Raw genomic sequence first — 15787 nt, forward strand, 5'->3', positions numbered from 1 at the left:
CGTGCCATTTTTAGATTCCTCGAACAGAAGAAGAACTCTTTATTTTGTTTGTTTTTATATTTTTGGAAACCGACTTAAAAAAAGATTTCGTGATCACAAGTTTGCAGTGGAAGGATTTTCTTATGGTGACTTTAACTGAAACCAGGTCTACATATGGTGATCAACATTAGATTGTTTCCTTCGTCATCACACGAAAGAAGAATATTAACCTCATCACCAAAAAGAATCTTAGTTCTACTAATTAACCCTTTGACTGCAAAGGGCGTATCTATACGTCCTTGAGAAATGGATTCAGAGAAATGTTTATATTCGTTAAATCAATTTTTAAAAAATATCAGCTTATAGAAGATGATGAGAGGAAACTTTTTTATATGTACACTTTATTCACAGTACGCTTAGTTTCGGAAATAAAAATTGAAAAGTTAGAAATTCGTTGTAAAAATTGAATTTCAGGGAAAAGGTCTTCTAAGTTTTCAATTTTTATCTCTGAAACTAAACGTCGTATGAATAAATTGTAAATGTAAAAAAGTATCGTTTTGTCATTCTCTATAAGGGGATATTTTTTGTTAAGTCGATTGTTCGGCTGTTGTTTATTTTTTAAAGACAACTGCAACAAGATCAGACCATTACGGGATCTCAGAAAAAATCTTTTAAGTTTTATTTTTGAAACTACTCTGTCTTATCATTTTGTATAAACTGATAGTTTCGTTAAATTCACACCTCTACGTCTCTTAGAGTTTCCAGCAAGAATCGTCACGCGGGTAAAGGGTTAATAAGAAGCTCAGTCAAATTTGTCACTAATGATCATACGATGTAAAAAGAAGCTTTTGTAAAAGAGAATATAAAAATTGAATAACATGTACAAATTAAAAATAATTACACAAATAGCTGTTATGTTTTGTATTTTTAACCCTTTGAAGCCTGATTTTCGAAATTAAATTTAAATAAATATCAATGTATTTATTACTTGAACAATTTTGACAGCTGATGTTTATTTCCTTAACTTTTGTTCAAAATAACATTATGCAATTGTAACATACGTATAGGTAAATATTAAAAAACGAACCAATTGGAAGTGTACAATTCGATTTAAAAGTCCGGTATCGAATTTGAAAGTTGAAGCATTTAAGGGTTAAAGAAATTACGCTAAACAATTCCTTTAAAAGTAACATTCGTAGAAATAATTTTGTTTAATGTGTAAAATAACAGTACAGTACAAATAAGTTTATATTTATGAATACTCTTATAAATCAAACCCTACCTTCTATAACTAATCACATCACTTTGAAATTAACATTGTTTCGAATTTGTTTCGAGTTGTTTGAAAATAATTTTATAATATTCTTAAAGCGATACGAATTAAAACGCGCGGCAGATTAGGGACGATTTTCTCGACAATTTCCCGATTACAATAGATTCCTTCCTTATAGAGTGTAAAGTAAAAATTCCGAGCACGAGTGGTCCTCGTTTTCTGTGGATTCACCGCGATAGAGTCCTTCGAACAATTCACATGTCCCGTGGTAGGCGAACTTGGCGCTGTTTCGCTGGTTCGAGGGAAAAAGAAGTGTAACGAAGGACACTCGTTTGATTGCAGGAGGATGCAGCCAGGGGTGACAGTGGTTCTGGCCACGGTCTGGCTGACGGTATACGGGAACGTGGTGGGGACAGCCACCCTCCAACCCTCTCGCCTTACTCTCGATCAATACTCCCCTTTGGCCCCGCGACGCCATGGAGTTTATCGAAAAGTCGAGGGCCAACTGGACTGGAAGGATCAGAATCCTGCTGAGAATCAGCCGCTCGACCTTTCGATCGGCCCGCGAAGGTCGATATCTGCGAACACCGGTACGTCTGGCATTCGTTACATCAGCAATTTCATTCTGTCGCTCTGGCTACCACGGCGGAAACGGAGCAACCGTCTGGTATTGTTACGGCTAAAATTACAAAACGATCGCCCGCTTCGAGGAAATCATGAGACGTTCGTTGGTAGTTTATGCGAATTTTGCATTTATGAAACGACTGTCTAGGAATATTACCCTTCGAGCTGAAGGAAACGTTGATTCTTGGAAATCTTTCTAGCAGAAAGTAAATACGGGGTGGGCTGCGTAAACTGTCACAGTTATTTTCTCGGACACTGTTAGTAATGTTGACAAGTTCTTTTTTTAGTATTATATGGTACGATAGGCTCTTTCATATGATGTATGAGTCACTGTTGGATGGAACCAATATTTTTAAATGGAATACCATATAAATTTTTTTTCTTGTTTTTAATAGTCCTTTTAACCAGTCAGCTGTGGCGCCCCCTTTTGAGAGCGCGCGCCTATATGTGTCGCGAAAATCAAGCAATCACAGAGTAAGTATCATTGTTAAAATATAAGATCAAAAAGATGAGTTTATTTTAAAAAATTGACAATTTCAGTACTAATATTTACTTGTTACATAAACAAATATTACGAAAAACTAAACTAACTACATTTTATGCATGACGAGTATACTCGTCATGACACAAAGTACGGCCTTTTCTTCATAACGAGTGTACTCGTCTCACACAGCTGACTGGTTAGCAACAAATAATGTATATTTGAACAATTTTTTCATATTCTTCATAGTTTATGAAATATGACAAAAGATGTCGTTTATTGAAAGGAATTCAATGCGAGGTTCAAACACACTAAAATAAGTCATTTTTAAGTATTCAGAATCCGCTTTTGTTTAAATATCCAAAAATAAACACTTTTAGTTTAGAATTAGGAGTCGATTAGGGCCATGTTGAAATTTTCGAATATTGATCCACGATATATTAACGTGTAGTGTCATCTCGAGCGTTTGGAAAGTTTCTCACTGATTGGATGATATTTTATACACGAAACTTATTTAACTTACAAGATACACATGTACCAGACGGAGTAAATTAAATAAAATGATATAACGAAAGTGAACAAATAATTAAAAGGAATCATTCTGGTTAACACGGTTGTTCCTGACGTGGCGTCCGGAGAATCGCGAAGGGCGAGTGAGCCGATTACTCTGAGATCGTAGGGATGGGCAATGAAGTTCTGCGACGATAGGGATAAGGGTGGTAAGTTGATCAGGGCTAGGGTAACTTGGGACCGTAGATCGCGGGAACGAATGACGTGTCGTTCGCTGGAAGATTATGCCGTTCGCCATGTCAGATGCAATTTACGTTGATTATGCCAGTAATTAGAGTTTGTCGCTGTGAGATCCGTCGGGGTTCGATTTTTAATAGCGTTAGGTTTTACTGTTGCGATATCAGGCTTGTGGAATTTATGAGCTGAAACTTTGTGAACTTTAGTTTAAAACGAATGACCCAATTACTGGCCATGTTAGAGTATAACCGTTTAAAAACATGTGTCTCGTTAAGTATGGATTATCGTTAACTAGTTCGACCCTTTAGTTTTCAAATTAAATGGATGGGGACGGACGTAAACCTTTACAACGATGTTATTATATCTCGTCGCTAATTATCATTAATGGTTCATGGGGCTGTTGATATAAAGTAATAAAATCGATACTGTGGTCTTACAAGCGATGTGTTTAGTTATCGAAAAATACGTGTAATTTTTAAAAAATACGTATAGTTATCGAATTTACTAGATCATTTTTTAATAAATATAAATTATTTTTAATCCGCGAGACATCAATTCAACGTGATATAATAAAACAGGTAGGGATGTCGAATGAAATAAAACTCAATCTGCACAGAACTATAATCTTCTTACTTACTCAGCTTCAAAATTAATGTAAAACGTGAAATAACATGTTTTCTTTATTATAAAACTATTCACTTGTTTAAAATATTTCAGTAAAAAATATCAAACCTGTGATAGTTGCTTTTGAATATAACAGAGCTAGAGTATCGTGACACAAGACCTCTTGAATCTTCAATCGAGCGCTTGAAATTCAAGCCACTGGTTGCGCGTGTTCGAGTGGCTATCCCACAGATCTATAGTTCGTTCGAGACTAGACTTCGAAATTATATTAATACAACCTGGCATAAAATAATTTTTGGAAAAAAAATATAACCTACTCCAAAAAATAATAACTCTACTAAAAAGTATGAAATAATTTCTTTATATTAAATAATATATTAAATTTCTGTTTCATTTACATGAAATTATATTAAATAACCTTTTCATAGGCGGCGCAAAATAAAAAATTTTTCATTCCTGCTTGAATTAGTTTTGGTAGAGGCGACAATATTGAATGCTGTTAATGTATACACATATACTGTCTACGTGGAAATACTGTCTGAGAGGATTTGATGTATTTTTTTTTTTTGCGGCGAGGGGAAGGGCAATATTGCATACAGTTAATGTATACGCTATTTACACTGTATGTTTTTGTACTCATTTCGAATTTGTTTTCTCATATTGTACTGTATTTCATATATTATAATGTAACTATATATATATATGTACATATGTATTGATAATATGCACAGCTATGTGCTTATTCCTAATAATCCCGTAGGGGGTTTAATAGCTTTAATGAAAAAAAAAAAACTTATTCGTCATCATTTTCTACCCTCTGTTTGTATAATTAATGCAAAATCTTATTGCAATGAAATAGAAGAAATGCATTCAACATTAATAAAAATACAGAATTATGTGAAAATTATTTTAATTAAATGTACAATGTTTTATTAAAAATAGTTTTATATAGTTAGAGTTTCATTTGTACAAACGACATTTCATATGTACCATCCTAATAAAATTAGATTCAAAATAGTCGTTATCGCAAGAACATATATTCACCTCTGTATGTACATTTTTCAGAGTTCCCGGAGCATTCGCTCGTTGCGAAATATGTTGGAAAGAACTCGATCTTCCCGCGAAAGGGTAACCATGCCACCGACGATTTCTCACCTTTATTCGAAGGCAAGCAGTATCGTAATTTCGGTGGTCGAGAATTCACAGATGAAAAGGTTGATGGCAGAAACCTCAAGACACCGGAATTACTTTCGCGCGAGCTACCACCGTCCGAATTGGAGGATCCTTTTGTGGCCGACGACACGTTCCAAGATCAAGGGCCTGGCTCTGTAGAGATATACAAATTGGACCTCCTCGGAGAGAAGCCTCTGCTGAATCCGACACCCGTGACGAGATTATTGGCGAAGAGCAAAAGCAAGGCGCCGAAGAAGAGCAGCCACGCAAGCTGGAAGGCTAAAACGACGGACTACGGAGCTACCAGCCCGAAGATGTTCTACAAACAGTCCAACTCGTTTGACAATTTCGGAACTGAACTACCGCCGAACGGCGACCCCTTTAGCGTAGGTGGGGTGCCAGAGTTGCAAGTGGGGTGCGAGGGATTGGAAGCGACCAACCACAAACAGAAGAGGTCCATAGATTCCCCGACTAAGGATAAGGAATCAGGAGTCGACCTATGGCCAGACGCGACACCTATATCTTTGAACGTGGACTACGATCTTTCCTCGGAGGAAGGCTACGAGGAAATGGACGAACTCGTGAAGCTGAAGAAATTAGAGACCACTACGAAGGGGATCAAGCACAACAGGGGCGACATGGAGGCGACTCTTCATTCAGACTTTCTCGACGACAAAGGACGAGCAGAAATATTGCCCGTCAGAGGAGACTTGGGCCAGTCTAGCGTAGTCAAAGACTCGATTACATCCCCGCCGTCGTCTGTACTTGGTAATAAGAAAGCGGAAAGAGGGTTGGATTTGGCGAAGGAGAGCAACAAAGGTTTGCATTTCGGTAAGGCGAAGCGAAGCATTCTCAACGATGCTGGAATAAAGTCTGTCGATGGCTTGACGACTAATCGAGGTCGCAAGATCTTGTGGTTCGATGACTCCGCCGCTGGTGAGCAATCGAAAGAAGGAAAGCGCTCGAAGCGTGGAGTTTGGGGTTTCGGGGAAGACGAAGGCGTGGTGTCGAGCGACGAGTTGCAAACTGAGAACGAGCGACGTCGAAAGGACTACGAGAGGAGGAGGCAGGAGATCGAGAGAAGAAGACAAGAGGAAGAAAGAAGGAGGGAAGAGGAGGTGAGGAGGCGAGGATACATTGAGAATCGGACTAATACCGATATACAAAGAATCAGAGACGACTACGAGAAATTGCTCCGACAGAAGCAGAAGGACGAGGAAGAAAGACAGCGGCAGCTGCAGCAAGAATCGCAACGGTGGCAAACGGAGGAAGAAACGAGAAGACGTATGCGAGAGGAGGAAGCGAGAAGGCGTATGAGGGAGGAAGAAACGAGGAGGAACCGATGGCAAGACGAGGAACGACGACGTCAAGAGGAAGAGAGAACGAGACAACGACAGTTGGAAGAGGAACTGAGAACTCGAGGAGAGGGAACAAGAGAACAGGAGAATCGTTTGAGAGAACAAGAGAGAAGACGACGACCGCAAGAAGAAGAAATGCGCAGGAACGAAGAGTCCAGGCGGGATGAAGAGAATAAGAGAAGACGACAACAAGAGTTAGACAGAAGACATTTGGAGGAAAGAAGAAGACAGTGGGTGATGAAGAAAAATCGAGAGGAAGAAGAAGAAAGAAGGAGGCAGCAACAGAACAGGAACGAACCACCATCGAGCTTGGTCTATCCCATGCCGTTTGTGAATGCGACCAGACCGTATCAACCGGAAGCAGAGAGACGAATGAGGGAACAGCAGGCGAGAGAACGCGATCAGAAGCTGCGAGAATACATACAACGTAATCAACCGATCAATGTTACCAGTGCCGTGGATCGGCGCAGAGAAGAAGCAAATAGAAGAAAGATAGAAGAGGAACGAAGAAAGCAGGAAGAGGAGCGTAAGTTGCAAGAGTACGTACGTCGAAATCAACCCATACACGTACCAAAGGCGAACGAGTCTTATCACAGAAACTGGTTGGAGGAGAGACGAACGATAAACGAAGCGAGATTAAATGATCGGTCAAGGTATCCAGGGCCAGGAAGCGGAAGAAGAAACCACGGTCCATCAGCTCCGACGAATGTCTATCCCCAAAGCTACGCGAATCAAGTCGGAAGAACTGATACGGTCAGAAGTCTCGAAGAGCAAAGAATTCGCGAGAGGGAAAGACAGCAAGAGGAACAGCTAAAGAGAGAAGCTTTGAGGCGGGAAGAAGAGGTTCGAAGGATACAGATGAGAAGATACGAGGAGGACCGAAAGAGACAGGAAGCGGCGCAGTTGGAAGCCGAGAGAAGGCGTAAGGAATTTATGGAACAGGAGGCAGCGAGAAGTCAAGCTGCAAGGATCAGACCGTTGGAGAACAGAAGACCAGTGTATGAGGATCGTAGACGATTCGAGGAGCACCGGCGAAGACAAGACACGAGTCTTATTCCAGCCAATTTAGCTTCGAACGAGTCCAGGAGGGCTATGGAGCTCCAGAGGCAAAGGCAGCAGCAAGAGAGAAGGAGGATCGAGATCGAAAGGCGGAGGCAAGAGGCCAGCAGGTAAAGAATTCAACGTAGAGAGATGGTACAACTTCATTTGTTTACTAAATATAATATTAAATTTCAATGATGCGACGCGCCTTTAACCGGTCACGGGTATACACGTATTCGTGTATTCGTGTTTAAGTATTAGGGTGAACCGAAAGTTCGTTTGTTTTTTACACTGTTTCAGTTTGTGCAATTTTTTGAAGTCATTAAAATTATTTTATACACAAGTGATATATATATCATTTTGTAGCTTTTGGAAAGGTCTTTCATATTTAATTATTAGCTATATTAATTAATTGATCGTTTAATTTGTTTCGTTTTAGTAAAATCATAGAAAACTTGGAGATTCGAGTACTTTTACGTCACTACTGGAAGCAAGAGTTTAAAACTACTGAAGCAGCAAAGAAAACATTATATTCAGTAGCTATAAAGTAATTTGAATGACTTCAAAAAATTGCAGAAACTGAAACAACGTAAAAATTGCATGAACTTTTGGTTCACACTAATTTTTATCGATTACGAATTAACTCGTATTTGTACTTACACCCCCGCTCACAAGTATATGTACATCGTCTCAATTGGAATATATAGGGTGAATCACGAATCGTGGTCAGTGGAGATTGCTCTGTTATTAGCAATCCGATCGAAAATGTTTTTATCAATTTTTACATGGTTTCAAGAGACCTTTAACGTGATTATAAAAAATTACTTGTCAACTATTTTTTTTATGTTTTGAATTGCGCTTGTCCATTAGAGGATTTCAAGATGAATACAATGACTTATGGTTGAAGGTCATTCAAGGTTACAGAGGCTGACTGTAATAGAAAATAAATTGTTTCACGGCACTGTTCAAATATTTCATTAATTTTCTTCTTTGAAAAATCTAGTGTTTTTTTTTAAACCGACCGTGATGAAGCAATTTGACATTTAAATCCGTGTTTAGGACTAAAGACTATACAGCGATCATTCAGTGAATATTACAGATCAGTGTAGGACAGTTTATTCTATGGTCCTTAATTACTTTACATATTGGATGACTGCACGAAGTTCATGCCCGATTTAAAAATGAAATTCAATGAGTTAAATTTCAAAGAGTACGATTGTATTAATCGATTATTTAGTCACCATTCTTTTCTATAATTATTTTCCACTGATCTACGAGCTTGTCAATTCCAGCTTTGAAGAAAGATCTTGGTCTTTCATGAAAAAAGTTCGTGAGGTACGTTTTGATAGCTTCTAAATTAAAATACTTCCTCGGAATTTAGAGTCTTTCCGTTTAAACTGTTCTGGAGTGACCGGAAGAGATGAAAGTCTGAAGGGGCCAAGTCCGGAGATTATGGTGAATTTGAAAAACCCATTGAACTTCATTTTTAAATCGGGGATGGACATATACAATTATCTAATGCATCTACCGAACACGTTTCACATGAGACGTAGTTTATCAATGAAATAGCCATGCTAACGAGATAAGCGTTTCCCAAAAAGTTCAACACAGACGCTCAACACCCTGGTTGTAAACTCTGTCGACGACTTGGGAAGTCAACAGTTTGCCAAGTCGAAATAGCCTCGCACCGGTTATCGCAATCTCCACGATTTATAGCGTATCACATAGAAGGGGATATGGTAAATATTCGGCTGCGGGAACCGTTAGTTAGCGCGACATTGCAAAACGAGCGATATTAATGAAACAAACACCTTGATCGTGTCGCGCACAATAAGCTTCCTCTTTCAGTCTACGCTGATAATATAATGCTCCCTTTATCCCCCGCAGAGCGAAAGGGACCAGGGAGGACGAAGAACGCGCCAGAGCCATGAAAGAGCAACGAAGGCGACAGGAAGAGGCAAGACTGAACGCACTACCTGTGAGCGCAAGAATAATAGTCCGTCCCGGAGCATCTTCCTCCTCATCGCCAGTGTTATCGAGGGGAGGCTTCAACAACGATATCGATTTCCCGGTGAGCTTCTTCCGTTTGCCTGTTAAAACACTTCACACTCGGTCTATGCAATTGTCCAAAAGCGCTGTCATTGGCGCCTTGCGTCTCTATCCGATCCCTGTGTTTCGATAATTATATCGGATTATCCCGTCGTATGCACCCAGTTTGTCACACAACAGCATGACCAATATGTTTACAAAAATGAGGGCGATAATCTAAATGTAACATCACTGATCTATTACTATTATTTATGTCAAATTTTGACATGAATACGATCCATGGAAAGCAGCACGAAACGATGCCTTTGTATTCGTGTTCTTCAATTGAAACAGAACCGAGCTTTGAAAGGGCGGCTAACTATTCCGCAGATAAAAGGACCTTCCATCGCGTCGAGGCGTATCGGGTCAGACGTTATATTTAGTAACGCCATAGGCAAAATTATCAACGACTGAGAAGTCTGACAACTTTTATAAATAGCATTATTTTCTTTTATGAAAACTAAAATTTTGCATACTTTGTTCTTCGTAATATTGAATAAATAGCGAATAGTTAGTAGTCTTAGAAAAGCTATTTTTATTATGTCGTTTCGATTTATACGTTTTAAGTCATCTTTGGATTGAATATAATTAAATGCAATAGTTGTATTGTATATAATGTTTGTTATGTATATAGTTATATACATTATCTTCAATAATTTGTAGATAATGATTAGCATGAAAAATTGTTATACACAAAAAATGGATGAACCTTTATGAACTTTAAATATAATAATTTTTTTTTAACAGTAGATTCTACTTGAACTAATATCGCTATTATTATATTTTCTAATTTTTATCGTATTTTCGTATCATCTCTACTTGGACATTCCTCTCAAGCGTGTACAGTTTTAATTTGACTTTTACATTAATGGGTTATACAGGGTGTCCCAAAAATGTTGGAAGTCCTTGAAAGGGGTGGTTCGGGGGGTGATTTGAAACAACATTTTCCTTAGCGAAAATGTTGTCCTAGGCTTCGTTAAGGAGATATTAACAGAAAACCCCGACCAATCAGATCGTGGCTAAGCGCACACTACTCGGACGCTATAATTGGTCGGTGATTTTTCGTTAATAATTCAAAAACGAAGCACCATCTGACATTTTTGCACAGGAAATTGTAGTTCAGAATCGTCTCAGCTATCCCCCATTTCCGATTCTTACACTAACTCTAGGACATCCTGTGTATGTTCAATTGGTATATTTTAAATAAAGTGTACATGATTGTAATTAAACATAATTGAAAATATCCACTACGTTGAGGGACATATTTTATTATTAAAAATAAAACCCTCAAGCCTCTTTTAGGGAAACCTTTACTTCATACTCTTTCCATGTAACGCCTGCTCATATATTTTTCTCTAAATCTCTGTATATACACCATATACACCATATTGTGCTTGTGCAATCTATTCTACATAATCAGTAATCAAATTTGCTAGACTTACGATGTTTCCTCATAAGGGACATCCAAGTGCAGAGGGATATTAATAAAAATATATAGCGTGCGATAGAGTTTTGTGCAGAATTGAATGCCACACTTTATCCACGTCGATCGACGAACAAATGCCAGCCCAATGGGTTAACCAGGATACTGCGTGACACATCGATTTCCAATAGTAGCGCTTTGAATGAGACTCGAGGAAATGATGAGCGAAGTTAGTAGAAGTTTGTTCTTCTTTGCAGGGTATTAATCCGAATCGTCACGGGGCAAAGGCACCCAACTTTCCCGCACCGCCCAATCGGTGGACGCCCGTGGAGAGTCCTCCACCCTGCGTCTGGGCGGTTGTTCAATGTTGTCCAACGAACTCAAACCGACTGGTGACGTGTTTCGAGTCGATGGGCTGCCCTGGTATCAATTGGGATCCCAATCCATGCAGAGGCTCCATCACCCAGGCTGCTACGGACCAAGTCATGAAATTCTATGCAGCTATCGAAGAGAACGAACGTGTATAGAACTAATGCTTAACGAACATGATACGCGCGTTAACGGCCAAGCTTCCGTGGGTCATCGATGAATTTAGTTGATATCAATTCTAACGAGATTATGCTTCGGGTTCCATCTCGACGGAGAAACTTGAGATAAAACTTAAACTAGGAGCGCGGGAGGAGTAGGTCGAGAATTTAATAAAGCTCATGAGAAGTAAATTTAAATACCAAAGGATATTAAGGTATCGCTTACGAATAAGCCACTGTAGGATGATTGACCACATTTTCGACGATTCTTCATCATTGTACGGTCAAACGACAAAGTCTTCAACTTGATATTGCAATAATCAAACTTCTTTTTATCAACTCTAAATTGATAATCAACATATTACCGTTTCGTCATATGTTGAATTTAGCTTAATAATACATAGGCTTCCTTGAGGATATTAAATTCATTAAGGAAATTTTAAAGTTGTAGTAACGAAATTATAATGTTGTTTATAAGAATTTTCTTTAAAGGTAGGTATACTCTTGAAACATTGAAAAGTACCGTGTCTCTCAATATTATCCAGTAAATTTTGATTATAGTTAATTGTTATTTATTCATGACATATCGGAGGATTCGTTCTGGAAATTAAATTTCATACGGATTAAATAAGTTGCGGTATACTTAAACGACTTCATTTGCTATTTATTATAAACTGAATGATGTTTACGACAGTCTGTTACCAATAATTGAAGCGCGTCCCTGTACATGTCTGTTATAAGAATGCGATGGAAGAGTTATCGGTGATCAAAATCAATGGCTTACAATCTTCTTAAAGATAGAACTTTATCTCATTCAAAGTTCATCAAATACGATCAAGTGTCTCTCTCTTTAACTATAGGTCCTGTTTGATACGTATATTCGCGTCACAGAGATTTATTTAAATTGTTCGCTCACTCGTACCCTCCAAATTAATCGACATCTCGAAGGAATAAACGAGAAAGAACTCCTAACATGCCGCAAGGAGAGCGCCATTTGTGTTCTTCACAGTTCTCGTATTCTTACAAACAGATAGTTATATTATAGACTCGATATTTTTCTATTCGTTTTTTTTAGACCACGATAGCGATGCATGACAGCCTTTTAAATTTAACGAACCAAGCGATTGCGTCAGCGGTTTTAAAATGGCGCGTTGTGTTCTTCTTGTGAAACCGATGCGCACGAAATTCAGCGAGAGTTGCGAGCCTCTGAAATATTTTTCGTAAGTAGTCTCGATACCTTTTTCGTATTAAGCAGATGAACGCTCTTTATAGTCTCCGTTTGTTGCGCCAAATATAATGTGACAAACTTACTCTATTTAAAGATTTCTAACAACTCGTTAAGAGTTTATATTTATCGAATTTTTTTGAAACTACGTTCACGAGTATTTTTACTTAAATGCAGTTTCATTGCTTGTTTGCGTTCTAGAAACCCCTAATGTATTAAAAAGGAATTTTATTTGTGTAAAAAGTACAGAGAGATATAAAATTACGCTTCATCCCGAATTTACTGATTGAATTCATTGATGAAACTTATCTAGCAATTTCTGCCTCGAACAGTACCCGCTTGCTGGATAGTTCAATAATACGTACCTAATTAGTTTGAACATAATGTTGAAACTAGTAATAACGCCGCGTCTAAGGCAGGTTCCGCTGGATAAGTTTTAACGATGAGTCTATGTAACAGTACCTGTATAAACTCCAAAACCTGTATAACTCCAAGTTATTAGTTTAACCCTTTGTTTACTGAATTTCTCAAAAATGTTTCAAAACTAGGCGTCTATCTTGGTCTTATATCATCTTATAGATTGTCTCTAATAAACTTCCAAAAGAAAAAAAGCTTGTGCTGCCATCCAACAATTAAAAACGAATAAAGCGTTTAATTGATACAGTATCATGAGAAAATTGACGAGACTTATATGTCCCGCCAGTAAATAAAGGGTTAATAAAAGATTACAATCATTTCTTAACTATACTTCACGCAAGGACCTAATACCTTCTAATAGAAAATACGAAGCATCACTAAACCTTAGAAAGGAGTCACACGTTTGCCAATTGAAAATTCGCTGGATTAAGAGATTTTTAACAAAGATTTAGTGACATTAATCGTAAGATATAGCGTGCAGTATTCGGCGTGTTCTCGAGATCTTCTAAGAATTTCAAAGAGATATCCTCATTTGCAGGCAGGAAAATAGAAGATAGAGGGATAAGGTTAAAAAACAAACTAAAATTGATTGAATTTAAAAATTCTTTCGATAATTAATATAATAAAAATAGTAAGATGCAGTAGTAGATATTTTTCATCGGTAATAGATAGTTGGAATAAGTACTAATTGTAAGAAAACGGTGTTAGATATTCTGTAGAACGAACTCTTTGACTGTAATAGTGAAAGGTTAATAGAACTAACTGGATATCTTGGTTCGAATCATCGAATCATCGAATCATCGAATCAGTTCTGTATTATGAAATTGTAGGCAATTCCCGAAATTCTTAGTTCACTGTAATATATGTACATGTAATAACAATTTATTTCTGTAATATACTTTATAAATATTAAAAGTGAAAAGAAGGATTAAAAATCAGAAGTTACTCTATTAGATTCAGACATATGTTGTGTATTATCCGGACGAATTACTATGCATCAGTGGAAAGACAAACTATGGTTTATTTTTCGCTGATAGTGTCCACAATGCCAGTCGACGTTAAGTTCTATTTCCAGATTGTATTTTGTTGCAACTTTTACATTTTTCCAAAAACTGTCTACTACCGATGCGATTACCATACATTTTGAATAGTTCAAAGTGTCATGAAATGCACAAACGGTGATCAATGATTTTAAAGCTTCGAATGGGGATAGCGATTTAGCAGATTACTCGACGAGCATCGTTCAGAGAATTAACCCTCGATTGGTGAACAAACGAGGCATCGATCCCTCTCAGGTTCGTGATGGGAAAAAGATGCGGCCGAAACAGCAATCGTTATGCTTTAGAGGCCCGATACAATTTCGAGGGGGAGCCAGTATTCAACAGAGAGTAACCGATCGTTTGGTATTGGCCAGTCGCCAAGTTCGGTGCCGAGTCAGTTAGTACGCGAAAATATAGCCATAAAGAGAAAACGAGTGGCCGTGCTTGCGAGGGAGTAAAACGGAGAGTAAAACAGAGAGAACAATGGTGCGACATCTGTTCGCATCGCAGACGCACGTGCAATTAAGCGTGTTCGTTTCACGTTTAACGAACGTAAAATTATTAACTTGTAAGTCGTTCTTTTTTCCTCTCCTTTTTTTTTGTACGTAGTCGTCGAGTTATACATTCGCAGCTTTTTTCACATGTGATATATAGATACGCTTTTAATTCGCCGTGATATAGTTAAATATTTATCTCTGTAATAAATGCAACAAATGCTTTGCGAGAACACGTTATCCGATACTGAAACGAGAGTTCCCTTCGATCGAATTAAGAATACATTATCTCGGAAATAAGTTTATTCGTCTGTAGAGAGTACAATGAAACAGTTTCACGTGTTTGAGTGTGTTAAGTGGCCTCAGCACGTCGATGAGCTTCGGGCACATGATACTTTAGTCGACTGCAAATGTATTTAGTTAAACGAAACTAATAAAAATAAGAATTACCTGTTCCGCTTTATTTCAAAAGAGTAGCAAAATCAAAAGTAATATTTTTCTACTCGGTATTTCGCAACCGAATGTATGATAAGAATATATGCTTATTGTTAGAATACGGTGACGATTTCGAAAATTCTTAGTTCGCTGTAATATATGTGTAATATATTAAACACTTCGTTCTGTAATATACGTAATAAATCATTAAAATGCTGGATGATGGTATCAATCTTATTTACATGATTCATGTTCCTTTAAGAAAAAAAATTACACTTTTATACATGTAAGAATTACATAGAATAATTAAATATCACCTAGTAATAATAAATAATTAGGTCTTCTGTTAATTTAATTCATGTGAAAATTATAGAAATAATTATAGTAATTATTTCTATGTTTAGAATCAAAGACCTTACGTCAATTTCATTATACTCATATCGTGATTACAGTTATCTAAATAATATGTATTATATAATAAGCCTTTAAAATATTTTTATGTATTGTTTTTCTGCATCTCAATATGATTTAACTGGGAAAAATAATATCGATTTTTTTACAATTAAGAAAATTGTTGAATGAATCGTAATAATTGTAGGTCTGAAGTTGATTTGCAACCCAGAGTCGAAGCGTTACGAATTGTAATAAATGGGGCTAATCTAAAGACTAGCAAAGAGATATCTTCCTTATATTATCATTATTCATATGTTTGATAAAATAGCACGAAAATTTCACGTAAATGAAGCATGTAAAAAAAGCATGAAAATTTCATGTAAATTAGCGTAAAGTCCGCCACTTTTCAGGAAAATAGAATAATCTCATCTCTGTCGGACACTGC

General features: G+C 37.4%; 2 protein-coding genes across 5 annotated transcripts in view; one reads left to right on the plus strand and one right to left on the minus strand.

Annotated features, from left to right (window-relative positions):
* Positions 1-11688, plus strand: part of LOC128888993 (nipped-B-like protein B) — a 92337-nt gene extending 80649 nt beyond the window's left edge. For all 4 annotated transcript variants that reach the window (XM_054146464.1, XM_054146543.1, XM_054146376.1 and 1 more), the window contains exons 2-5: positions 1595-1842; positions 4794-7428; positions 9188-9371; positions 11069-11688. In XM_054146464.1, coding sequence (XP_054002439.1) covers positions 1599-1842; positions 4794-7428; positions 9188-9371; positions 11069-11338 — 3333 coding nt within the window. In that variant the 5' untranslated portion in view covers positions 1595-1598 and the 3' untranslated portion in view covers positions 11339-11688. The remainder of the gene's footprint in view (positions 1-1594; positions 1843-4793; positions 7429-9187; positions 9372-11068) is intronic.
* LOC128893825 (uncharacterized) overlaps positions 1-15787 on the minus strand; it is a 192773-nt gene that overhangs the window by 139706 nt on the left and 37280 nt on the right. The gene's annotated exons all lie outside the window — the stretch shown is intronic.

The sequence above is a fragment of the Hylaeus anthracinus genome, unplaced genomic scaffold (assembly GCF_026225885.1).
Source record: "Hylaeus anthracinus isolate JK02 unplaced genomic scaffold, UHH_iyHylAnth1.0_haploid 0, whole genome shotgun sequence".
Classification (NCBI taxonomy): domain Eukaryota; kingdom Metazoa; phylum Arthropoda; class Insecta; order Hymenoptera; family Colletidae; genus Hylaeus; species Hylaeus anthracinus.